The sequence below is a fragment of the Gasterosteus aculeatus genome, chromosome 4 (genome assembly GCF_964276395.1).
Source record: "Gasterosteus aculeatus chromosome 4, fGasAcu3.hap1.1, whole genome shotgun sequence".
In the NCBI taxonomy this organism is placed as follows: Eukaryota; Metazoa; Chordata; class Actinopteri; order Perciformes; family Gasterosteidae; genus Gasterosteus; species Gasterosteus aculeatus.
In genome coordinates this window covers 3,565,012-3,591,916 of record NC_135691.1, presented here as the reverse complement: position 1 = coordinate 3,591,916, position 26,905 = coordinate 3,565,012, and the positions used below count along the sequence as shown (strand labels likewise).

The 26,905-nt window shown below is 52.0% G+C and overlaps 1 protein-coding gene across 1 annotated transcript; it reads left to right on the top strand.

Moving 5' to 3' along the window:
- Positions 1 to 337: 337 nt before the first annotated feature.
- On the top strand, positions 338 to 25,183 carry ankrd50 (ankyrin repeat domain 50). Its single transcript, XM_040173975.2, has 4 exons — positions 338 to 638; positions 1,760 to 2,935; positions 10,025 to 10,257; positions 19,725 to 25,183. The coding sequence occupies exons 2-4, from the start codon at positions 2,415 to 2,417 to the stop codon at positions 23,267 to 23,269; spliced, it is 4,299 nt and encodes a 1,432-aa protein (XP_040029909.2). The 5' UTR covers positions 338 to 638; positions 1,760 to 2,414; the 3' UTR covers positions 23,270 to 25,183.
- Positions 25,184 to 26,905: the final 1,722 nt, after the last annotated feature.

Sequence of the window (26,905 nt, the reverse complement as noted above, 5' to 3'; positions counted from 1 at the left end):
TTAGTATACATCATATTTGATAAAAGCCTGTAAAACAGAAGAATGTAATACCACCTCTGCCTTATTTTCGCAAGGAAAATTACTTACAATTTTTAACAACAATCAACATTATAAAGAAAAAAGAAGAATAAAGCATGTTTAAGGCAAAATAGTTATTATGTGTGAACTAACTCCAAAATAGGAATTATTGTGTAAAGGAAAACATACATGCTGGAAGATGACAATCGCCCTTATTTTCAATTAACAAATGGCTTCCGCTGGGCTGAAAACTGCAATTCCCAGAAGCCCCCGCGCGTCGCAGCGCGTGTGCGCTGTGCGCGTCGCAGCGGTCGGAGGCGGGGAGTCAGTCGGCTCGCCGTGGAGCTCGTGTCGGGCGGCAGCAGCAGCAGCAGCAGCAGCAGGAGGAGGAGACACCGACCGGGAGAGAGAGCGAGGACGCCCGGACTCGGAGGGAAGGCGATGCGGACATTCGGAGCCTTGAAACGCGCCGCTGGAAACGGTCGAAGGGTTTCACGCGCGAAGCTTTCAGGTTTAACGCGGACGGAGAGGGTGTAGACCACGGACGCGTAAAGGCGACCCCCCCACACACACACCAACCGCCCCCCCAAATAACAAAAAAAAAAAGGAATCGGAAAGAGGTGAGAGGAAAACCGTCCGGGGCATTTTAAACTAGCGAAAACAGCGAAACGCTCCACAATTGGCTGCATGTGTTTAGGGAACAGTTGGGGGGGCTGCAGTGAACCCACAGGCCACATTTATTCCTTTTTAAGGGGGGGGGGGGTCTCTTAAAAGCATGCAACTGTTTGTTTTAAAGCCCCCGTAGGTGGGTGAGGTTTGTGCGGCCATACAAAGACTCTGCTTCCAGCCTGCGGAGTGAATTCGTGTCGGTTGCCCTCATTGATTAGTGCGTGTGCGTGTGTACGTGTGTGTGTCTGTGTGTCGCCTTCCGCCTGTAAACACAACTGACCCTTTGATGTGTGTCATATCAATGTGGCGAGCTTTGTGTCGCAGGCGGCGCCTTCACCCCCCCCCCCAGAAAGGAGGAACACATCGCAGCGCGTGTTGTTATCTGGCAGCGTTACAAAGTAGCCAGCAAGAACGTGCGCGCGTCCTTTAAATATCAAATCCAGAGATGGTTCAATTGGATCTCTTTTTGGTAAAATATCTGAAACCAGTCCGAGATCAATCCGGATTAAACTGGGATTTGTGTCCCCTTTTGAAAATGAATAAGATATTAAAGCCTTGCCTTAATTTCCACCCATGCAAATGACCCCTGCAGGAGGTGGGGGTCCCTCTCCACCACCAACACCACCACCAGTCCTTACCGTCCAGGACGGAGGCATACTGTTTGGGATTTAAAGCCACATAGGAAGGAAAGGAGGGGGGGGCTGGACAAGGGGGCCAAGAGTTTAGTTGCAGGGCAGGTAGACCGGTGGTTGCTGCTGACGATGAAAGTGTGTGTGTGTGTGTGTGTGTGTGTGTGTGTGTGTGTGTGTGTGTGTGTGTGTGTGTGTGTGTGTGTGTGTGTGTGTGTGTGTGGCGTCCATAACAAAAATGTGCACAGTGACACATGGTCTGAAAGCTGTCTGTACGAGAAGTGCTTTTCAAAGCCGACAAATTGAATCGTCTTCCCTCCCGATCCAAACAATCTCCTCGATGCTCCCAAGGACGCTCACTTGTGCGTAAAGCGGGAGGTGGCGTTTTGACATGTGTCCTAACTTGGCCTTTGTCTCTGTCTCCTGTTTTTTTTTTCTGCCAGGAAAGGAGCCAGCCGTAGTATGTTATGAGAAATCGACTCTACGCTGGCGAGTCCCTTCCATGTTAGCGTAATGGAAACGTGCTTCGCCCCCCCCCCACCTCCCTCCTCCGCCCGGTAGCATCTGAAAACGCAAGAGCGGAAACACACAACTCCCATGGCTAATTGTAGCGAGGGGCGGTGGCTTGAGTTTGCCGGTGGATGCACCCAGGAGCCGGGTGCCCTGCCATGCCCAGCGCCATGCTAAAGCAACACACCCCTAACAGCAGGGAGCACTCCGCTCAGCCAGTGGGAAAGCTGTGGAAAAAGTTGGTGGAAAATCTATGGTTTGAGCCTCGATTCTGATTTCCATTTTTTTTTTTTTTTTTTTTTTTGTGACCTAGATTTTTTTGTTGTGTGCAACGCATCACCAGCGCATCGGGCTGCTTTCCCCCCTCAGTCTGCTGCGGCTGCGCTTCTTCCTCCTTCGCTCCGGCGTCTCGGCGTCGGCCGGCTGCCTTGAGGGGCGTGTCCTTTTTTTTTTTTTTTTTCCCCGCCCCCGGTCGACATGGATGTTCGAATTTACCGCCGACCTCTGCTGGAGGGGAAAATGTGAGGGTGGGAATGAAGGGACCCTTATGAAGAGGAGGAACCGGCGGAACAGCAGCGCTAGATAAAAATGGCCCAAACCAGTTTGCTGCAGGGGAAGCGCTTCTACTGCCGGGAGTGGGTCTTCCATAAGATCCAGCATTGCCTCCAGGAGAAAACCAACGGGCTCAGCGCAGTGACCAGCACTCCCAGTAAGCAGCAGTCGCCGCCGCCGCCGCCGGTCGCGCCGGCCGGCGGGGCGTCCAACCCTGGCACCCTGACCTCGGGATCCGCCAAGTCGGGCGGCTCCTGGGGAGTGCTGCTGGTGGGGGGTCCGGGAAGCGGGAAAACGGCGCTGTGCACGGAGCTGCTGTGGCCCACGTCGGCCCTGGGGACGCACCGCGGCCTGCAGCAGCAGAGCCTGGCCTTCCACTTCTGCCGGGCGGACGACTCGGACACGCTGTGCCTCGGCGGGTTCATCCGAGGCCTGGTGGCTCAGATGTGCCGCGGCGGGCTGGTGCCGGGGTACGAGGAGAAGGTGCGCGACCCGGCCGTGCAGAGCTCCTTGCAGCCCGGGGAGTGCGAGCGGAACCCCGCAGAGGCCTTCAAGAGGTGAGGACAAACAAACGCACCAATGCAGCCCTCTTTATCTACTCTCCTCTAAGCGCTTTCCCTCCACTCATCGGCCCGCTGTGAGACAGAGGAGGAGCCCACCCGCGGCGTTCTGGCTGATGTGTAGTTGATCAGTGGGCGATTGATTGAGACCATTGTTTGATGTAGTCATCAAGCAAAACCACCACCCGATTGGTTCAATCGTTTTTTAAAAATTGCTTTTTAAACTTGCTTTTCATTATAGTCTTTGATTGTCTATGGGGAAAAACAAGCCCAGCAACATTTACTAAATGATTGATTGGATTTAAAACCTCACACTAGTAGTACCTTGCTTTCAACGGCACGCGCTTGTTGTACGGGATTATCAGTGAACTGACAGCAGAGCATCCACATTCCGTCCCACACCAAAAAAAACGGTGACGTCTGCCGCTCTAAATGTAAAGTGCAGAGCCCCCCCCCCCCGCCCTTCTGACCCCCCCCCCAGACTCGTCGCATAGCTCCGCCTCAGCAGCCTCTCCGTTTGTCTGATGTCACGCTCTCGTAGAAGTTGTAGAAGTTGCTGCTCGCGAGGGGAGGAGTGACCAAGTCCCGTTGTTGTAGGCGAGGAGGCCTTGAAAGGAGGCGCACGTGTGCATCTCCCCCGTGTGGGACGGGCCGTCTGTGCAACACCGTCTGGAATGCAGCACTGAACACACACACACACACACACTCGCGCTTCTTGTCTGGCCATCTGGTGATTCTTATTCCACCATCTCAGCATCGCACCCAAGTTTGGGGGGTGGGGGGTTACGAGCACCGCGTCGTCCCTTAAGTTTGCTGTCCCGCCCCCAGAAATGAAAAAACAAGTGTGTAAAGGAGAGTTGACAGCGTGTCGGTCAATAAAAGCCCCTTGTTTAACACAGATGTTCGACCCCCCCCCCCCCCCCACCCGGCCCCCTTCCAGCTGTGATTTTAGGCGTAAGCTGGTGAGTGAATGCAAGAGGCCCCGGCAGATTCTTTATCCCAGTCAAAGACCAGCGGGTGTGTTTGTTGATGGCGATCAGCGGCCTCGTGTTAACGGCCCAGGCAGCGGTTTTCACGTCCACTCGGTGCTGCTCGCTCAATGCTGCCCCCCCCATCCCATCCCACCCCCCCATTGTCCGTTATTCGCGCTCTGTATGCGCCGGCACACTGAACCAACCGGCTCCTTCTTCCTGCGTGAGAACGTGTTTGTTTTTCTCGTTTTTACGGCTCATTTGTTCGGCAAAACCTTGAACGAACCTAAAGTCACATATACATTTTATTTTAAGCTTTGACAAAAGTGGATCTCTGGTAATTAAACGCCACCATTAACCCTTATAGGATTATCTTAATAAAATGACGCCTTTTAACATTGTGTAGAAAACCATCCTGCTGCAGCTGCTCCACTGATTTCACTGAAACTGGCCGCTTCTTTTTATCAAATGTGATGCATTAGCTCAGGTCGCTGGAGATAAACGCTGGCCGCTTTGATCCCTGGATTGCGGCGCAGCATCAAGGGCTTTTTTCCTCTTTTCGTTTTGTTTCTAGACACAGCACATTCCTCTGTGTCATTAGCCTGCGTCGTCTTATCAAAGGCCACGGCCGCGTTCGGACTCCTCCGGGTTTGGATGCGTTTGTGACTTTCAGAACAAGCAGGCAGTCCTCCCAACATGCCGCACCCACCTCCGTCCCCCGTCCCCCGTCCCCCTGCCCCCACCCGGACAAAAGAGCCGGCTTCAAATAGGTGGGTTTAACCCGGCTGTGTGGGTCAAACTAAAGGCAACAGGTTTTTTTTTTTTTTTTTCTTCCTTTTTTTTCGCTGACAAAGCAGCCTTTTTAGTTTCGGAGTGACCTTATGGCGTCGGCTGTTCTCCACTGAACATGAGTCGGGCTTGAATTGCAGCCGTTTCCATTTCTTTGCAAAGGGCACAGACTTCACGAATGATGAATGACCGAGGCTTACATTCGTGGATGAGATTTGACGCTTCTTGGCGGGGTTTTACTCCCTTTGCGGTTCCGCGGGAGAAATGAATGCAGCAGCTGAAATGTCTCTTCTCGAAATGTTTTCATTATTTTGGTATTCTCTGCCAGCTACGGTAAACATTTCTCTGTAGAACCTTTCTTCGTACTTTGTTCCAAATGACTGTTGATCAGAACCGTGCGTTTGATCAGCCCGGTTCCCTCGAGGAGCCTGAAGATCCTTTGGCTTCTAGAAGTTGTCGCTGCCGCCTCGCTGCTGGCGTTTCTTAGAACGTTGGGTGGTGCAAATCCAGAGATAAGAATAAGTGTGAGGTTTTTGTCTTGACATCTTGCGATCCATCCTTTTTAAGAGAGAAAACCCCTTTTAATAATGGGAGATTAGTCGATTCTACGAGTCTCTTTGTCTTATTTTGAACACGGTGCAAATTGGAAAACATTTCAGTTTCAAGTAAATCCAACCAAGACCGTTTTATTTTAGTTTTTTAAGGCGGCTTAGTGTTCTTTTGTCTTGACTCCTTTGACTGGAGGGCCCTTCTTACTGGGGGTTAAGGGACGCTAAACGAGAGCCGCCCCGCGCCTTTCATGTGGTGCGCGGCTGTGGAAAACTCAGCGGCAGATCAGGGCCACGTTTTTAGAAGAAGAAGAAGCAAAAGGCTCCCAGTGTGACGCATCAACTCCAGTCAAGCAGATGAGGAGAAACAGCAGCACTGGTGCGGCTCTGCAACGATGACTCAGCAATGTGAAGCCCGCCTCCGTCCCCGTGTGTGTGTGTGTGTGTGTGGATGTGCCTACATGCTTGTGTGGGCGTCGTTAACCCACTCCATAAATGCAGCGCGTGCATGATGGCGGCCGAGCTCCCGTTGCAGCGCGCTCGCAGGTTTAGACTCATTCGTGAAGGCAAAGGGCGGCTGTGACTCGTCTATAAGAGGCGATCGAGAGGCTGAAGCCCCCAATCTCCTGTCCCCACAAAGAAGGGGACGTCTTTAAAATGCTTATCTGGTCCGACCAGAAGTCCGAAAGTGGGAAGTATTCCAAACCGTAATATTTCCTAATGACGTAATGCTCGCTTCTGAATGAGCAACATTCCCATCTGAAGCTGTTAAACTATGGTTTATAGAGCGTTAAAGACTAATAATCTCCTTCACATGGGCCGCGTGGGCGCGGTTTGATTAAATTCTACGCGAGCAAAAGCCGGCAACTGTCATCACATTTTCATTCAAATACTGCCGCGCTCTGATTGGTCGACCCGCTACGTGTGACATTGCCTTCTTCCCCGCCCACTTCGAGGCAGCGGAAAGAAAAGCAGTGCCGCACACGAAAAAAAGTCTCGACCCCGCTCTGACTCTGGGCCCCAATTTATCCGTCTGCTCTGGATGCCGTCGCTCGCAGCGAGAAGCCGAGCGAGCTGTTGAATCTGGTACGGCCCGAGTGGGGTTTTTTTCGACGGCGCTCTGGCTGCGTCGGGCGCCACGATATCGGTATTCTGCCGCATCCGAGCCAGGCAGCTCCCTCTCGGGCCTTTTGTCACCAGATGATTGTTGAGTCTCTGTCTGGGCCACCTGTGTGTGTGTGTGTGTGTGCGTGTGTGTGTGCACAGCAGAGTGTTTCCGAGGCAAACCGTGGCCAGGAGAAGGGGGAGGGGGGCAGTAGAGGGGGGTTGAAAGGATGAAATTTCAGATTCCTTTGACAGTGCTGGATAGCCGGCCAGGAATGCACACCTCGGCTGGGCTGGGAAGCGCTCGGGGGGGTTTGGAGCGGTTATCCGAGGTATGTGTGCCGCAGACGGCGTGCACGCCGTGTTTACACTCGCAGATCATTAATCGGCTGCTTCGTGTGCTGCACGGGGGGGGGGCGTTTTTTTTTGGGGTCAGAATTTGTTACATATTTTGGTCTGTTTTCCTTTTTTCTCTCGACAACTTCCTGATCTATCGGACTGGAGGGACGGCGAATGCGTCCCACTTGCACCAGTAAACAGTCGGCCACGCTTCTGGGGTCGGCGGGTTTAATCTCCAATGGGAAGTCAAGAGCGAGTCCGACTATGGGAAACCAGCCGTGTTGGGGCGGTGGAGTCGAAGGGTGGGGACCCGCTCGGCTTCCAAGATAGACAACACTTGCAGACCCCTCCTTCGCCACACACACACACACACACACACACACAAACAATGTGATCACAGTGGAGTTTACAGTCAAACGTCACCAGACTTCTGATCATCAGATATACACTTTCTATTTGATGTGCATCAGTAGGAGCTTCCTCCTTTTTAAAGAGAGACTTTCGTCTTTGTGTCCTTTCGCCCGCTCGCCATCGGCGTCGATCGCGCCGTTGAGCCAAAGTCCCGTCCTCACGTTATTCCGGCATGAACTAAAAGAAGCTGTGAGTTGACTGAGGCGCAGGCCTGAAGTGGAACACGGCGGGTTTAAGCTGTTAAAACGAGCGAGGCTGAGTAACCGTATACATGTTATTACACTGGAGCTGAAATAATACTTTAGGCAGCGATTCCAAAAGTGATGCATTTAAGGAGAAATTCATCCCAATTGGAGCTTCACAAATTCGAAGCTGCAGTCGCCGCTAATAACCGACCGTCAGCCGCAGAGCTAAACGGCTCACTCAGACGTGAGATGTTGGCAGAGCGGCTTCCTGTCGGGGGAGATGCTGATGAATTGTGTACGTAGGGGAAAAAAAAAAAATGTCAGCGCGGTTTAAGGTCGTTTGTGTCTAAACATGATGCATTCGTTGGAGCTTGATAAGGATTTTTCTGCCCAATTCCCCACTCAGTCGATGTGAACAGATGATTGTGATGGCCGGTTACTGCATATGCGGGGGGGGAAAAAAACAACAAATTTCCTGCTGCCAGGTTGACATCCTCGGAGGGTTATCCATCTAATAAAAGGCTCTCAGCGCTAATTAATGCAAATCTGTTTGTCCGCGGCTCACATAACTTAAGTTATCTGCATCGAGCCCGTGATTCATGATAACAGATCGCCGCGTATGACTTTGGTTAAAGTGTCGCCGCTTTGAACCCGCTGGACTGCAGAAGCCGTGTGCGTAATGTAGGAATCTCACAAGGAGGGAAGACTCGCCTCCTTCGCTCCGGCTGAGATGAGTCGGCTGTTACCGTCCAACTCCGCGGCACTGAGCCGGGCCTGACTTTGCAAAGCTGAGCTGAGCTTCCTCTGAACTGACTCCATGCCGAACGGAGAGACGGTGGGGCCTTTGGTTTGAAGTTCCGCTCACACCAGGTGGCCCTTTTTGGGGGGCGTCCGTGTGGTTTGTGTGTGTGCGCGGGATGGTTTGCGTATGCGGCGTGGATTTCAGACGTGGACGTCTCCGCTAAGCGCCCGGGCGAGGGCTCCGCTCGCCGGATGGCCGCATTTCACGTCTCCCCTCGTCTTTGATTGGAAGCTGGCATCGGCGCCGGCATATGTGGACGTCTTGAGCGAGGACCAGAATAGTCCACGGGCGAATATGTCCACGAGCACCGCGTGTGGCCGAGGACCTTTTAATTCCCTGGCTCAGGTATGCTGCCGGTCTGTCCGGTGGAACTAAATCAGCTTCCACTAAGCTTATTTTCTCTCCGTCCTCGGCCCCCCCCCCCCCCCCCGGGGACTCTGTCTTTGTCCGCCATTCTCGTCTTTTGACTCTCTGACGGCCCCAGAGGAGCCGAATTGTGAGAGAAGAATGTCCCTTTGTTTTGCCCACTTGCTGTCACTGTGGATTTGATTGTCTCAGTGGGCAACATGGCCTCACACACACACACACACACACACACACACACACACACAGAAACCCCCGTGGGTGGACATTCCTTTTGGCCAAGCTCCCAGATGGCACTGCAGGTTCTCTGTGGGCTGCGGCCATCTGATGGAGTAATTGACTGCGTCACCGAGGGGCTCAGCGACGTGGCGGCACGCTGGGAAGGACGCACGCACGTCGCACGGGGTTTCTTTTCCTGCTGAGCGTCCAAACTGTTCAGAGAAGCTGTCTGAAACTTTATTAAACTAAGTATCAAATACATGTCGGACTATTTCACACGCTGCCTCCTGCAGCTTCCTGAAAATGGAGGCTGCTTAGAAGGGGGCGTGGCTTCGGAGGCGCCGCCTTCGTGACGGACTGTTGAGCATCCAGGTGACCGGTTTGTAACCTCAGACGCCCCCCCCGTTCCAAATGTTAAATGAACCTAGACCCAAATTAAAATCTAATTCTAATATGAATTCCCCAGATCCTCTTCATCACGGCCAGTTGAGCTGAGAGTAATGTTTTGGAGCGGCGTGAAGGTTAGGCGTTGGGAGAAGGTCAATATGGCGGCGTGGATGCCACGCTCGGCCCGGGAGCCGGCTTTATCGCTGGATGCCACAGGGGGGGCTGCTTCTTAATGGGCGCTCGCCTTCAGATGTTAGATTTAATGGCGCGGGGGGGGGGGCTGACGCTGGCTTGTCAGGAAAGTTGCCGAGCATTTAGCCGAGAGCTAAATGTTCAGATGTTATATCAAGTCCTCTGTTATTAATGGACCCTTTGTGAACGGCAAACGCTGGCAGTGGGACTCTCGATGGATTCGGGTTGGAAGGAGACGTGTTTAAGCGCCGGCTCGCTCCACCGGTCGCGTGTGATGGGTCGGAGGGCGGCGATCCACAGTAATATCCCATCGCGCACGTTATTGAACCTGCGCGCGCGCGTGGAAACGGAGAGCGACGCTGTTTAAAATGCTGAATAAATACCGGGCTTTAAACCCGCGATGTGTTGAAACAATGATGCACTAATTGGTTTCAGACAACCAGACCCTCCAACACCGGCCGTCCTGTACCACACAGCTGATTTTGGCACGGAAACGGGAACTTTCCCTCAAGCGGACTGGAGTGGGATTCATCCCTCTGTGAACACGTCGCTGCAATAATTCATAAAGCGTTTGCTTCTTTAAATCTGTATTACGTTACATGTAGCTTAAGCAGAAGCTTTGCGTTGGAGAGTGAGGATTAGATCACATCCAGCATCAGAGACGCTAATTAGGAACATATGAAGAAATCCACTGTCCGCGTGCAGAGATTAAGCTCACTGGTTTTCCAAAGATATTCTTTTCCCTAATCTTTCCCTCTTTTCCACTTCCACCTCAGATGTGTCCTCCTGCCTCTGCTGAGCGTCGAGCCCCCTCAGCAGTCTCTCATCCTGCTGGTGGACTCCATCGACGAGGGCTGCCTGCTGGGGGAGGGGGAGCAGAGGTCCTCCCCCGGCTCCCCCCGGACCATCGCCGAGCTGCTGGCCGGTCACCACGAGTTCCTGCCGCCCTGGCTGCTCCTCATCTGCTCCGCGCGGCGGCAGAACAAGGCCATCACTAAACTCTTCACAGGTAACACACCCTCCCCAACCGCCGCCTCCTCAGCCTCTAATCACTCCGCGGGTCAACAGAGGTCACACCTCCGTGAGTGACATCCCAATAATCAACGTTGCATCAATGTATCACCGCCACAATAACAGCGAGGCCATCAATCAGCTGTTTGATGAATGAGTACGGCTCCGCTCGCCGGCGATCCTTCCTTTTAGGCGACACGCCCTTTTGTCAGGGCTCCCAGCGCTCCCGTGGCGGCGGCGGCGGCTACCGTTGTGGGGATGAGCTGGCACGCCATGAATCGCCATGTTTTTCGTTGCTCTTTGCTTTTTAGGTTCAAGGCCAGAAGAGCTACGTGTTGTTTAGATCGTTCACTGATTTAACTTGTTGTTTCCTCATCACGGCAGCTGTCTCTCATTGGAATGATTGACATGTGCTTGACGACTGGCTGCAGTGTTTGGGATTAAGTCCAATCTTAAGAGTCGGCGTCTGCTTTTCAGATCTGGCCGGTGTTGACGGTGAGGTCGCGCTTCAGAACATGGTTGGTGCCATGTGCGCAATTTGACTATAGATAGCGGCCTATGCCCCCGTATGTACACGCTGATGAGTTCTCTGATTGCCTACTTGCCTTTTCTGTCCAGATGTTGCTCCTTTCTTTTTTTTTTCCCTGACAACGGTTTAAAGGGAATTTTATCTCTGAGCGAGCCGATAAACGGCGGCGATCTCTCCGCGGCTCTCCCTTTGAACCAAAGTGGCCCGTCAGATGTGACGCATTCGAGAAAGAGGGAAGGACGCATGTGATGCGTCCACGTTACCCCTTCGGATCGAGTGTGTGGCTGAGGATGCTCCTGCAGCCCCTCGGCGCCGCCTTTGTTTTGTCTGGCTCCAGTCTTCCGCCTTAAGTTTGGACTCTGGGAATTCTTCCGCGAGAGACCGGCTTTTTGCCCCCCCCCCCCCCCCCCACCTCACACAGAGACGGATGCTGGAAAACACACGCTCCCATTAGCCCCGGGCCGCCCCTCGATGAATTTAGCGGCATGAATACTCCTCCTTCAGGCTGCTGGAGAACCTGAAATAGACCAAAAGGATTATAGAGAATCAAATCCAGGCCAACCGCCCCCTAAAAATACCCTCCGTGTTGTTGACAAGTCGGCGATGGCGCTGACCTGCCAAAAGACTCCACTTTCACGCCGGCTGCAGAGCCAACTCCGGGTTTTGTGCGAGCGGCCTGTTTGGGGTGGGGTGGAGGCCGCGTGGGTTTCCCAGTATACGCTGCGGCCGTGGGAGGGGTGAGGTTGGGTGAGTAGGGCTCGAGGGATGACATTGAGCCGGAGGGGTCGCTCTGCATGGAACCGGAAGTCTGATCCGACGGCTCATACTTACTCATTCACTTAAGTGTGACGCACACGATCACTTTCTTTTCGTTTTATCTGAAGGAGAAGCCTTTTCTCCCCAGGAGCATCGCTCTGAATTCCTCTCTCCTCGCTCAACTGTTTTTCCTCGTGTCTGACTCGGGGTGGAATGTGCTGTGGGAAGTCTTCAACACCTCCGAGGCCGAGCAGGAAGCGGGAGGCGCATTTCTGGAGCCGGGCAGCAGAAAGCCTCGCTGGCGTCCGCTGGGCCCGGAGCCCCCTGCAGACAAAGGCCGTCCTGTTTGGCTCCTGGCTTCTGATGACGCCGTGGATCTGTAGCTGAGCCGCATCTCCTCCGCGTCCCGAGTGACAGCCGACAGCCCCACTGCCCCCCCCCCCCCCCCCTCGTGTGCTGAGCTACTGTGAAGGCCGCGGCAGGGCTAACGGAGTGGAAACACTTAGGCAGCAATTTTGGTTTGGAGCCGGGGAAGAATCGGTGCCAATTTAACAAGGCCTCCAGCAGAAAGGGGGGGGGGGCAAAGGAGAGGGGAACGGGTTTGAATCCAAACAGCCTGCCTTGTGTTTGATCGTGGTGTGCAGGCGACCTGCGACCGTACGCCGCGTGGATGAGCCGCCCTGGTGGGAGCAGGAAGAACGTGACTGGGGAGACGATGGAGCTCGCCGCTCCGTACGCACACGGCGCTGGTGCAAACATGACATCACACCTCCCATCGCTCAGTATTTCGGCCATAAAAGCTTCTCGAAGATTGTCAATGTGTCACCCGGCTATTAAGTCGTAGGAGGTTTATAGGACTATTTAACTGACAAATGTAAAGAAATCGGTCCGATACTGTGACGGCTTTTTGTTGGATCCAAGTTCTGTAATGAATCAGTTTGTCAAATCTGACATACACTTTAAATCATTGGCGAAAGTTCCCAGTAGCTTGATATTTAACAACCGAAAGGGCCAAGATTCTGGTAGGGGACATAATTCTCCCCCACCTCCTCCCTCATTTCCTCTCATCCCGTCATTGTTTTGCCACTGACTAAAAGCTCCGTGCTGAGAGAAGATCTAATGTCCTCTATTCAATGTGGCCACGTTACCAACTAACAACAACGACGCGGCGCCACTCTAAAGGACGAGGAGGGATGGATTCAGTTATAATAATAATAATAATAATATGGTGTCAGCGTGGAGCCGTGGAAGATGATCGCTCCCCTTAAACAACCACATTCCTCCTCAGTGGTGCAGCTTCCACTGCATCCTTTTTCACTTTTACTTTTTTTACTCTTCCAGTTGGTCACTGGGGGGTCATGGCAGGCGTTGGGGGGGGGTTGTAGCGGCAGGAAGGTCTGAAATCAGCCACACGCACACACACGCACATGAAAGCCCCTCTTGGTTATGAATCACAGCTGTAATTAAGACGGTTCTATTCTAGGCTCCGTGTGGGGAATGTCACAGGAGTGCGCGGTGGCCACTTAACGAAGGCGCTGGTCCTGGGGGGCGTTCTGGTGCTCTGTTCACTCATTTCCTTCCTCAGGTGACACATCTTACCCCAGCGTCTTCTTGCATACCCCGCAGTATATAGATGAGTAATTGCAAATTCCACAGCTATTGTATAGTAAAAGCTGCACTCAGGACATGATGGGGGGCGTGTTTTTGTTTCCTGGACGTCTGGTCGGAGGGAGGGAGGGAGAAACCCACCCTGACACTTGAACCACGTCTTCTACCTCCACGCTGGCCGCCGTGAATGAGGCTTTCTCCCCCCCCCTCCTCCCCCCTTCGGCCCGAGAGGAACAGAACTGATTTACCACCGACGATCACAAAAACGAAAAAAAGAGCAGCTCCGTCTGTGAAGGCGTGCTCCCTCCCCCACCTCGCTGAGAAGCCCCCCCCTCCCCCCCTTTTGTCCCGAGGCCGACGCAGCAAAGGTCAACTAAACTCTCCACGTCTCCCTGGATGTGTTTTCTTTGTTGTTGTCGTCGTAGACTTTTCTTTTGGGTGATATGCGAGACCTCGCCGGAGGGGGGCCCCTCCCCCCCCACTGTCGTAAACGACAATGACAAATGACAATGACTTGCAGTGTCACCGGGCGCTCAGCCGTTTCAACGCATCCTTCATTTAATACTTTTAAAAAGCCGCTTCAGCACGTTTCGTCTGTGGCCTCCATCCGAGAGACCGACTTTTCACAGAGCACATTCAACAAATACCTTTGGTAATCACATGCTCACCCCCCCCCCCCCCTCCCCCCCACTCCCCTCCCCTCGTTGGCGCTTCCCTCGCTGATCGTCCCCGCGTCTCGCCGCCCCGGGGCAACGACGGCGAGGACTCTCCGTCTTCAGTCGGCGTCCTCAGAGTGGGCTCAACACAGACGTGCTGCTGTGTGTCCGCGCTCATGTACGGCTCGTCGTCTGCCTGTGGAGCCTCTTCGGATGAGCCCCCGCACGCCGTAATCCCGGCCGAGGACTGTAATTTACCGGCGTGCAGTCTGACAGCCGAGCAAATTACAGGTCTGCCGTGTCTAGTGCCTCCCGACACGTTGGGTGCTCCGCCGCAGCAACGCGACGGACCAGCCGGCTGGCCTCTTTCCTCCTGAGGTGATGCCCTGATGAGGTGTGTGGCATGCCCCCCCTCCCCCCCCCACACCCCCCTCCGCCTCTTTTAGCTCTGGGAGGCCGTAGTGCAGCGCACGACGTGTTGGTTTTCGTTTTAATTGAAGGGTGTTTTAAGTCTGTCTTGATTTAACTTAAGACGGAATGAATGCGCTTGCATTCCTGGCACCTCGACGGTCGGCGTTGCCGCCGGGCTGAACTCCCTTTTTCTTCTTATCCGTTCTTAAAAATTACCACGCCGCCCCTCGACCTGCGCGCCGAGGATGACTTTGCAAGTAGCCGATCCGACAGCGAGCGCCGTGCTGAGACCCGTCGACCCATCGCTCCCCTGTGAAGTCCTCCAGGAGACGGTCCCAGACCTTAACGGCTGGTTTGAAGCGGGTGAATGGAAACACGCGCCCCGACGAGGCTAAACGAGGTCACTCTGAGGTCAGCCAGTGTAACGGTGCGAGTGGAGAAATCTGATCCTCCGTGACGACGTCTTCACAAAGCAACCGGGCAGTCCAGGTTCGACGAGGAGTTTGACATAGAACCTTACAAGCCCCACTTTCTCCTCGATTTCCAATTTTGTGAAATGAAGAGGTTCTGCTGTCGCTCCTGTTTGATCCGGGTTATTTCACTTCTCTTTTTTTTGGGGGGGGGTCTTCTGTACAGCTGCAAGAAGCTCCATGACGGATGCTTCCAGCACACAGCAGGTGCCCCATGACTCAGTCCCGTGCCAGTGACTTAATGAGCTGCTGTCATTCAAAGCTCACAGTCCTTTGGTTTGTCTGGAAAACAATCACGTGACTAGCGTTTCATTCTTTGTGCAGCTGGTTGGAGGAGAACTCACCTTTTTTTTCTTTAGAGCGGAGCCATGCCGCACGGCCTCTTGCATGCTGGGAGATTCTCACTGTGACCATCAGTCCCGTCGCTTGTCGCGCAGATGTTATGAGCGAACGGCGAGGATTCCACTCGTCCTTGAAGACAGGCGAGACAGGAAGCGGGATTCTTTATCAATAACTCTTTAGACAGCTCTCTGCCGCGGGGGGGTGGGGGGCGGGCGGGGAGGGGGGTTCTGTAACCGTCCTGTCATGTCGTCACTTTACCCACCTCGCTCATTTTAAAAGATGCACGAAACCGCTGTTGTTGTCTATTGCAGGCTGTTCAAACATATTCTTTTGCTCCCCCCACCCTGCCCCCCTCCCCCCACAGACACACACAGCAACAGGTTGGACTGGAATACCCTCTCACGTCCCGTTTGAAATGGAGCGCGAGGCGTGCCGGGGCACGAGTGTTTTCATGCGCTTTGCCCCCGAGCGCGACAGGGATTGATTGTGGGAGCGAAATCATCTCAGCGTCTCGGGGGGAAGTTTCCAGCGCGCACAGAACGCAGCTGCTAATTTCAACGGTTACAACGGTTATATTTGCATAGTTGAGCCCCCCCCCCTCCCCCTCCCCCCTCACCCTCCCCCCTTCCCTCCCTGTGGTAGCCGAAGCCCCTCGGTCTCCTCTGTCTTGTGAATGAGAGGCATTTATCCGGCGTAGACTGGAGCGCGTTGTCTCCCTTCGGGCCGCCGGGGTTACAAATGAGAAGCTCGAGCTTCTTTCAGAGCGCTGTTGTTTTTCGCTCTGGTCCGCATACTTGCGTTTGGCGCTCCGTGTCTTTTGGAGCCCGGGAACGCTACAGCTGTCGAGCAGACGGTGTTTGCTGGAGAGCAGAGAGAGAGAGAGGGGGAGAGGGGGGGGAAGGTCTTGGCTTTCTGTCTTCTTTATGGATCCGATGACCTAAGAGCGCGCAAAATGGGGAGATGCTTCCACCACCACCCAAAAAAGCCCCGTCATCCTCCATTAGTTTGTCCGCGCACGCCGCCTCGTTTTTGTCATCCCGAAAAGTGGACGTCGGAGGCAAACAGTGGCTCTTTGTGCGCGGCGCTCTGTCTCTCGTGACCGCGGTCCAGTTCCGTGGTGAGCAGCAGCTGCCTCCGAGGCCGGTCCTTGGGGGGAGCAGCGTCCCCCCCTCGGCCCCCCCGATCAATGTGTCATTTGTTGCTCGTTTAGCCGTTGCTTTTGTTCAGGCTCTTCAGGCCCTCGCTCGCGTACAAACGGCCTCCAACGCACACGATGCGCGGCTACGCTTTGCACCGGCGCGCTCGTAGGCGAGCAAGAGCCTCGACCAGCGCGGCCGGAGAGGAGGCGAGCGGCTCGGGGCAACTGTAGCCGATGCAAGTTCCTCGTGTTCTTGTGGAGTTCCTTTCACCACAGTCATCAAACGCTCCGTGGCTGCTTTGGTGCTTTCGGTGCCCCCTCATCGGCACCGCTGCTCCTCAGCTGACCTCCAACGGCGAGTGAAGGGATGCCTGCTGATTTAAGTGAGAATTGTGGGTCATCTCCCAGGTGCAGAGAAGATCTCTCTGGTTGATGTGCTCTCACAGGAGGCTCTTGGATGGTCTATTATTTTACTCCGTCCCTACAGAAATGAAGAATTGCTTTTTCATCCAGACGCCGGCCTCCTGGTCCCTGTGTCTTCATCATTGGCGCGTCAGCGACTGTGGAATGTCGGAGAAACTGTTTATCGTGAACTACGGCACAGAAGCCTTTTTCTTTCGTTCCCCCCTGAGAAAGTATTTCGGGGCAGAGGAACTTCTCGAGGCTCGCACTGAAATGCACACACACGGTTTTTATTAACCCCCCCGCCCCCTGTGAATGGAACAAATCAACGTCAAGACAAAATATTAAATGTCACACTTTGCTGGAGTCACTCGCTGGGTGAAAAATAGTTTTTCTTTTTGTGCTGGATTTGACCCCCCCGCACCCCCCTGTTAATGGCCTCTTCCCCTGCTCTCTGAGCCAGTTGGTTTCCTGTCCTAACTGGAGCAGTCCCAGAATGTCCAAAGAAGGACTGCGTCCAGGAGGAGGAGGAGGAGGACGAGTCATTGACCTCAGATCCTTCCAGGCATCATATTTCTGTCTTTAAACAAAAATTGTAAACGCAAATTTGACGGCATGCGCCTGTGTCGACTGAGGCAAGAAGAGGAAGGAAACATGCACATCAGCTGGTTTGGCCCTTAAACTAAACAAAGGAGCATTAAAAGCCTAACGTGAAACAAAAGGCTGGAAGACACGGAAGGGTAAGAGAGGGAAACCGTGTGCGGATTGCTTGAGACGCTAAAAAGTGATCTTTGATGCTGCAGAGTTTGAGCTGCAGAGTGCAGGAATGCACAATATGCAAAATAAAAGTACCGTCAAGTGTCTCTGCAACCCTGAAATAATCCCTTGCCAGGCTCTTAATGACCATTACAGCTCTTCCCACGGCCGGGTCAAAACCAACAATCGCTCTGCTTCTTTTTTCTACAGAGGAAGAACTTGATGCGACTGTTTTTTAGTTCTCACAGCCAGACGTGCTCCCCTGTGGCTACTACGCACGCGTGTGGTGCAGCGGCCCCCGGGGATGTCCTTGACCTCTGCAGGATGGGAGTGGGAGCTGTTACACGGGGTCATGGAACCAGAGATATCAGGGTTAAGGGAGGGGGGGGGTCACTGAAAACAAAGGCAGGCTGAAAGTGGGTTGGGGTCAAGTTTTTGTAATGATTTATATGGTGAAACGCTGGAGAATGAATCCTTACAGCTTCAATCATTTAAACATTAGACTACATTTTTAGACATAAGCATTGATTTTGTTTTATTGTTTTGACATTTACCGTCAGTGAAGTGCTTATTTGTATCTCAGGCTTTAGAACACAGTCACTGAATCTGCTTTATCCCAGTTTGAAACATAACGAAGGCCTCAAGGACGACGGGAAACCAGATTTGTGCGAGGCACGTCTTGTGGAGGCGCCCTTATCTTAAACAAACACCTCGGCGGGGGGGGGGGGGGGGGTGAGGGTGAGGAAAGCCTGCGGCTCCTTCTGTTTACCGGACTCCGCTGTCCAAGCGGCCCACTGCCGCCGCCGCCGCTGCTCGGGAACGCTCGCTCACCGGGTCGGTTGTCTGCCTGCCAGGCGCGGTTGGCTCCGTGAGGGGAAGCGTTTCACTGCCTTCTCCACGCGCACAATAGAGGTGGGATGAACGGAGGAACGGCCTCTGGCTCGGTGACTGCGGTCTGACTCATAGCGCGTCGAGGGAAAAGTTTGGGTTGTATAATCGGCTCGGCGAGCTGTGCAGATAAAAGTGCCGCTGCCGAGTTTGATGGGTTCTTTTCAACAAAGCGTCTTGGGAGCAGTTTCGCTGTCAGTACCTGGAATACGCGACGAGTAACGAGACGCAATAACGATGTGCCTGACAAGGTGAACGTTACCGAGTTCATGTTCTGCCCCGCAGAGAGCACCGTTTGGGGGGTAAAACGCAACTGCTTTTCCCGCAGTGTGAAGCCTGCTAGTCATTGTGAAACGCCGTACGTCAATAACGCCGACTGGGGCCTTGGGTGACATTTGTTTCCTGTCCCAGTAACCCCGAGAACCATGGGAACTTTAAATATAAGCATGCTGAAATGCTCCTTCTGCCCTCCGGCTGGTGGCTGCGCGGATCACGGAACGATTGTGTTAACGTGGAGGGAAGTTCGCTTTATGCCCATTAGCCGAGGCCATTAAGGAGCCGGCCCTCCCCCGTCTCTGAGCGGAATTTCCATTAAAGATCTCTCATTAACACCCACTGTGATAATTTCTAAAAGGTCTGTTCTGGGAGCATGTAGAATGATAATAAGTGAGGCACTGGCGAGATGTTTTACAGACCACTGATGTGCTGCCGCCGTGGAAATGATGTCTCCGTTGCTCCCCTCCATTTTGATTTGTTCTACTCCTTCAGCCCCTACCACCCATTTGCTCCTGCTGATTAATAGCTGATGATAATGGACGAGTTAGATCATCAATCAGCCCAAGATCAGTGTTCAAAGAACTTGTAGCTTTCCCTCAGGGCTTTTTTATGAATTCATTTATTTTTGTTAAGACGCTTGCTTTCCCGTGAGGTACTTTTTTTTTTTTTATTAGGAAAAAAACCTTGGATTGTTGCCTTACATGAATAAGAAACAGCAGTGTTATATTCTAGTATTATGTAGTCATTATTTCAGTCATGTGTTTCCGGAAATTATTGCTCTTTTCATTCCCACCCGGTCGCACTGTGAATTATTACAGCTGAAGTTGCGTTTGCATTAGACCCAATTTAGTGCACCAATATAAACGAGTTCTTTAAGGACCAGAGGGGTTATGCACCCAATTCCTCTAAAAGGTTTTTCTTTAACAACATGGCTTTACGGTTAATAATTCTATGTCTAGGAAATTAGAGGTAGGTTTAACTTAATTATCCAAAGGTGAAACATTACTGAACAAATACAGTGTTTTACTTCAAGGTCAGAAATGATCGAACGACTCAAGTGGCACTTTGGTGAAAGTGACACTCCTCGACAACTATGATTCCCACTCTCCCTAAATCTTTTCATATGCTCCACATGCTCTCCAATTTGAAGTGTCTTTTTAAATCCTCTCCATCGCCTATGCACATATTCCATTCATGTTCGGACTCTGCTAACGTCCATTTCTTCTCTTACAGGATTCCGCAAAATCAGCCTCGATGACCTGCGCAAGGCCTACATCGTCAAGGATGTGCAACAGTACATCCTCCACCGGCTGGACCAGGAGGAGGCCCTGAGGCAGCACCTGACCAAGGAGACGGCCGAGATGCTCAACCAACTCCACATCAAAAGCAGCGGCTGCTTCCTCTACCTGGAGCGCGTGCTGGACGGCGTGGTGGAGAACTTCATCATGCTCCGCGAGATCCGCGACATCCCCGGCACCCTCAACGGCCTCTACCTGTGGCTCTGCCAGAGGCTGTTTGTCAGGAAACAGTTTGCCAAAGTGCAGCCGATCCTCAACGTGATCCTGGCGACGTGCAGGCCGCTCACGGTCAAGGAACTGTACCATGCTGTCTGGACCAAAAACATGACACTGACTATGGAAGAGTTTCAGAAGAAGATGGACATTCTCTCCAAGTTGTTGGTCGATGGCCTCGGGAGCACTAAAATCCTGTTCCACTACAGTTTTGCAGAGTGGCTACTAGATGTTAAGCATTGCACCCAGAAGTACCTGTGCAACGCAGCAGAGGGACACAGGATGTTGGCGATGAGTTACACCTGCCGGGCAAAGCAGCTCAAACCACTCGAGGTGCAGGAATTCGCACTGCACCTTGTCAACTCCAATCTGCAGATTGAACCGTTTAATCTGGCGCTTTGGATGGTTTGGAACGGAACGCCCGCTAAAGACTCGCTGACCACGTCCATACCGAGAGAACAGGAGGTCCTGCAGCTTCTGGTCAAAGCTGGAGCCCACGTGAACAATGAGGATGACCACGCGTCGTGCATCGTCCAACAGGCCCTGGAAAGAGAGGACTCGATTCGGACATTACTCGACAACGGGGCGTCGGCCAACCAGTTTGACTCCAGCGGGAGAACTCTGCTGGCCAACGCCGCGTACAGCGGGAACCTCGACGTCGTCAACTTGCTCATATCCAGAGGGGCGAACATGGAGCTGGAGGACAACCACGGACAAACGGCACTTACTCTTGCCGCGAGGCAGGGCCACACCAAAGTGGTCAACTGCTTAATTGGTTGCGAGGCCAACATAAACCACACGGATCACGACGGATGGACCGCCCTGCGCTCAGCAGCGTGGGGGGGCCACTCGGAGGTCGTATCCGCTCTGCTCTACGCCGGCGCCAAAGTGGACTGCGCCGACGCCGACGGTAGAACGGCTTTGAGGGCGGCCGCCTGGGGAGGTCATGAAGACATCGTGTTGAACCTCCTGCAGCACGGAGCTGAGGTCAACAAGGCAGACAATGAAGGAAGGACGGCTCTCATTGCCGCAGCATACATGGGACACCGGGAGATCGTCGAGCACCTCCTGGACCACGGGGCCGAAGTTAATCACGAAGATGTGGATGGAAGGACCGCCCTCTCAGTCGCTGCCCTCTGCGTGCCCGCGAGCAAGGGCCATGCTTCTGTCGTCAGCCTCCTGATTGAAAGGGGGGCGGAGGTGGACCACTGCGATAAAGACTGCATGACTCCTCTCCTGGTGGCCGGCTACGAAGGACACGTCGACGTAGTTGATCTGCTGCTGGAAGGCGGGGCCGATGTCGACCACACGGACAACAACGGTCGCACTCCTCTCCTTGCTGCCGCATCAATGGGCCACGCCTCTGTCGTCAACACACTGCTTTTCTGGGGGGCTGCCGTTGACAGCATCGACAGCGAGGGAAGGACGGTGCTGAGCATTGCATCCGCTCAGGGTAACGTTGAGGTGGTCAGGACTCTGCTGGACAGAGGTCTGGACGAAAACCACCGGGACGACGCAGGCTGGACACCGCTGCACATGGCTTCTTTCGAGGGCCACCGCCAAGTGTGCGACGCCCTTATTGAGCAAGGTGCTCGTTGCACAGAGGTGGATAATGACGGTAGAATACCGCTGATACTGTCTGCACAAGAGGGACATTATGACTGCGTGCAAATTCTTCTGGAAAACAAGTCGTGCATTGACGAGAGGGGATATGACGGGAGGAATGCTCTCAGGGTGGCTGGGCTCGAAGGCCACAGGGACATAGTGGAACTGCTGCTGAGCCACGGGGCCGATATCGATCACAAAGACGCAGACGGACGCCCAACGCTCTACATATTGGCACTGGAAAACCAGCTGGCCATGGCCGAGTATTTCCTCGAGAACGGAGCGAACGTGGAGGCCTCCGACACCGAGGGCAGAACCGCCCTCCACGTGTCCTGCTGGCAAGGGCATGTTGAAATGGTGAGGCTGCTGATTAACTATCATGCTGATGTGAATGCCTGTGATAATGAGAAGCGATCCGCCCTCCAGTCTGCTGCGTGGCAAGGACACACAAAAGTTGTGCAGTTTTTGATCGAGAACGGCACGCACGTGGACCACACGTGTAACCAGGGAGCCACGGCACTCGGCATCGCTGCACAAGAGGGTCACATTGATGTGGTGCAAATACTTCTGGAAAATGGCGCCGACCCCAACCACGCCGATCAGTTTGGACGCACGGCGATGCGAGTGGCAGCAAAAGGCGGCCATTCAATGATCATCAAACTTCTGGAAAAGTACGGAGGTACGACTTTAAACGGCTGCCATCCGTCTCCAGTCCACACCTTGGAGGAAAAGACACCACTGGCCGTGACTGGTAAAATGCAGTCGCTCACCATTAAATCCAGCAGCTCGGGCAGCACCGGTGCAGGAGATGTGCAGTCGTCAGGACGCGGCCTCCCCAACGGGCCCGTCCATGCATTCAGTTCACCCTCAGAATCTCCCGATTCCACAGTCGACAGACAGAAATCCTCCCTTTCCAATAACTCTCTGAAGAGCTCAAAGAACTCGTCGTTGAGAACCACATCATCCACAGCCACAGCCCAGACTGTGCCCATCGACAGTTTCCACGGACTGACATTCACAGAGCAAATCCAACAGCACTCATTGCCGCGCAGCCGCAGCAGACAGTCCATCGTGTCGCCCTCCTCCACGACCAAGTCTACCGGTCAGCAGCAATCGTCTCCATCCAACGACTTCGACTGGTCTCAGTTAAAATCCGGCCTCAAGTCATCAAAGGGAAGTAAGAACGGAAATGGGACATCAAATAGTAAAGGAGCACCGGGAGACAAGAAGAAAGTCAAGAACAGTGGATCAACCCAAGGTCAAGTTCTGGAGTATGAGATGACACAGTTTGACAAGAGGATCGCTCTCAACAAATCGGTAGCCAACATTTCCGTGAAGGATCCCCATTGCAAGATCGTGATTGGTGGTTCAATTCGGCAGGAGAGCGGGCAAAGCCAGGAGCCATTCTTCATCCAGCAGCAGAGCTGTGCTGAGAAGAGGAGGAATGGCATCATGACCAACCCCAACTATCATCATCTGCAGGGTAATCAGGTTTTCCTGAGTAGGGTATCAGTTCCTCGGACTGTGCAGAACAGAGGCCACCAGGATGTTCTGGAGAACTACCCCATAGGGGAGACCGAGCTAAGCCTTAAACAAGCCCTGAAACTGCAGATTGAAGGATCAGACGCCGGGTTTAACTACAAAAAGGAGACTCCGTTATAGCCGGTCAGACAAACTTTTGCAAAATGGTCCTCAGTCCGTGCGCTCTAGTTGGAACACATCAAGCATTTGTCCGGAAGCCGGAGATGGGCGAGACATTCACTGTGGCTAATAACGGACTCCTCACTGACACTCGATGGCTCTCGACACAACTTCAGTTGTACTAAATGGGACCTGCATGAAGACCGCTTCCATCTGGATGAGTAGACTTTGTTCCCTCCCAAACAAAACATTAACCCAAATCATTCCTGTGCCGTTTTCAGATGTCTTGACTGCTATTGGTCGTGCGGAGGGAGACGGAATGTGCCAAAGCAACCGCTTTCATCGACGTAAAAACATCAGTGGGAGATTGTTGATTGCTGCCTAAGGCTTGTGTGAACCGATACATCGATGTGCCTACATCTGTTACAGCCTCCGTTGTGTATTCATGCAAACTATCATTTTAATTTAATGTTATGCTATTTAATGTTAACAGTGTATGCACTTTTAAAAGAGTAAAATGACAGACATGCATTTGTTCTAATCACTTTGTATCCCATCTATGTTTTATCAAAGTAATTGTTTAAGAGAAACCTACCATTGCCTTTTTTATTATTTTATATTATGTTTGTTCCGTCTACTTTTTCACACTGACAGCAATGTGCCACTGAGTACATTGTTCCGAGACTAGAGGACAGTAACTGATGCAACGCCATCAGTTTAAGCGCATTGATAGTCTGCCTTTCTAGAGACCCCAAATAATCTGTGTTAACCTTGGATCAGTGTGCTACGCCTATGTTGTGTGTAATATGTTAATAACTATGGCAATTTACTTCAAGTATATACAAGCATATTTATTTTTGGAAAAAGCCACTTTTGCTGCATTTTGTGTTGCATTACGCTCTACCATGGTGCTGTGTTCGGAAGTTGCCTGCAGTTATTTTGGACTCCCAATATGTTGGTTTTGTGCGTTTTGTGTATTATAAATATCCAAAAAAGAGGGAGCTTCATTGAAAGTAAAAAAAAAAAAAAAAAAAAGTTAATTTTGTCCCTGTGGGATTTCTCAGTTGCTTGTGTTCACTATTTTGTGTGTTCATGAAAACTATTTAAATAACCCATTGTGTACCGTCGGCAGAGGTTGGTGCCAAACGCAGCAATTTCGAATGAAAGCGGTCATTTAAAAAGAAAAAAACGCATCCGCAGAGTTACGTGTGCAACCAACTGCAGTGCAAGAAACCAAATCCAAGCCGTGTTTCCTTCTCGTCACGTGGTTCCTTTCCTGTGGTTGCTGCTGGAGTTTCGGGGCGTAGCACGACTGCGAACGCAACGGTTTGAAACGCAGAGTCGTGAAGCCAAAGCGTAAACGGCATAACTCTGTCCCACCTCCTCCCTGTGAGAAGCTGAATATCGGTTCAGCGGGGCTTAACCCCCGCGGGGGCCGGAGGGGGGGGGGTGCTGGAGACCATGACGCCGAGGGAACTGGAACATCTGTTTTTCATGTGCGGAGCCGTTTACAGGCCGTGTCATATTTTTGCAGGCTTTGCAGTGAGCTATTTTTCACAGAGATCTGGGAACGAGGGCCCGATGGGGGCGATGGGGGGGGGGGGGGGGGGGGGGGTAGGAACCTATCGCATGCACAAAGGCTTCTACGCCCGAGTGAAAGCTCTCCGCTCCCCAGTACAAGAGTAGCTCAGAGGTCTACGTGTGGGGTCGATGGAAGGATGGAGTCTAGACAGCATACTGTATAGTCTTATTAAGCAGTTATTATCTGGTTTGTCTCGACTGTTTTGTCCGTCATCTTTGATTTGACTGTGTTTGGATTGTAAATAGCTTAACATGTACATTCTTTCATTTTCAAATAATTCCTGTATTATATGAAGTGGAATTTTCTGATGTATATTAAAGTGCTTAATAAACATATTTGCTTTACTGCTGAAACTGTGTTTGCTCATTTATTCAACAAAATACACCAGACTGGGGAATGACAGCTGTTGATGTTATGGCGCGTTAAAAGCCGTATCAGGAAGGATGATATGAAATAATGTCTGGTATCTGAAATGATGGCCCTTCACTGTGCCAAACATTCTTAAATTCAAGGCCCACTTATGGAAATGTCTCGAGCAGGAAAGCTTGTGCTAACACTGATGTGTCTGCACATGGGTGATTAAATACACAGTAAATGTGTTATTCAGAGACAAAATGCCTCTTCAGGAAATTAGAAAAATGGTCCGTGGGTTATTATTTCCTCCTCCATTTACCACGTTCTTCATTCAGCTGATCTCAACATCACTCAAACTCTTTGGCTTTTATTATGAAACTTGTTTTGCACATCATTTAAATAAAAAAAACAAATGCATAGACTTTCAGAAACAATTCTCAGCATTTCAAATGTATTTAACTGAAGGAGCACAAGCTTTCGGCCTGAAAGGGGGGGGATTAGACAAAGTAGGTTTAATTGCCTCCACCAAACATCTCCTGAGAAGATAAGCTGAAGTGTAAGCTTTAGATTTTTGATTTTCAGCAGGGCCTTTGCTGAATGCCTTGAGAGGGAGGGTGTTAAATGACATGACCATCTGGTGCTGATGTCATGTAGCGTGTCCTGTCCAAGCTTCGAGGACGTCCTCGTGAACCATCTGCCAATGGCCACATCTGGTTCTTCTCCCCTCCATGCCCTTGTTTTGGATACAGTGCTAACAAGCTCCCACGTAATGTACACAACACGGGGACCGTTGTGTCCATCTGCTCCAAACGTATCTACAGTACGCGCCACCAAGATCCAAGTGCAGGTCGTCCGTCCGGAAAAACTCTTTCTGTAACTGTGATCAGCCCGTTTTAGGTCGAGCTAGTCGCAGCCGCGGACAGAAACCAGCTGCTTGTTTGGTTGTACTAAAAATACACTCAAAGTAATAATAATCGATTTAAAAAAAAACGTTGTTGACTGCTGTGTCCTTCTGTGGAATATTTTCCCCAACTTTCCTTGGAAAGAAAGACGCTTTCCAAGAGTGCAAACATCGAGTTGCGGTTTGTCGAGGCTGCTTCCCAATCTCTCTGTTTGGTGTCACAAAACAGATGCCAATAATGCAGATGTTGTCACAAGACAGCAGATATATACATATCTAATATATAACATGTTAAAAAAATGGTACACAATGGAATGTCATGTCAAGTTGAAAATATAATTCAATTCAGTCGCGGCTCATTTGAAATGCAACAAACATGACAAACAAAACAAAAAGAGTATTTATATTCATCCAGTGCATCTCTTTTCAATCTGCGGTCCGCCCTACGAGTGCAGCGTGATTGATGGCGCCTCCCTGGAGCTCTGGGGGGTCAACAGCCACCGACCCCGTGCTGCTTTTCACCCAATGTGACCGGAAAAATGATTATGCTTTAAAACGCTACAAGAAGTCCTATTTTAGCATGATTACACATTCAGAGGACAGTGTGGAAAACAAATATAATAGAGCATGGCGCAAATACATATTAAAAGTGTGAGGATGTAAACATATTTAGTATGGAGTATGTCGAAAATAATATTAAGCTGTTCAATGTAATAGCGATTGTTTCATGTCCTAGCATAGACAATAATAGACAATATTTGAAAGCACAGTACGTTGTATTGAAGTTCGTTGGGCAACAAATAACAAAAAGTAACATTAT

Bases quoted from the DNA above. Each gene is read 5' to 3' on its own strand.
- ankrd50 (XM_040173975.2), top strand. From the start codon at position 2,415: ATGGCCCAAACCAGTTTGCTGCAGGGGAAGCGCTTCTACTGCCGGGAG. The intron at 2,936-10,024 runs GTGAGGACAAAC...CTTCCACCTCAG, and splicing joins CCCGCAGAGGCCTTCAAGAG to ATGTGTCCTCCTGCCTCTGC. The intron at 10,258-19,724 runs GTAACACACCCT...CTTCTCTTACAG, and splicing joins CATCACTAAACTCTTCACAG to GATTCCGCAAAATCAGCCTC.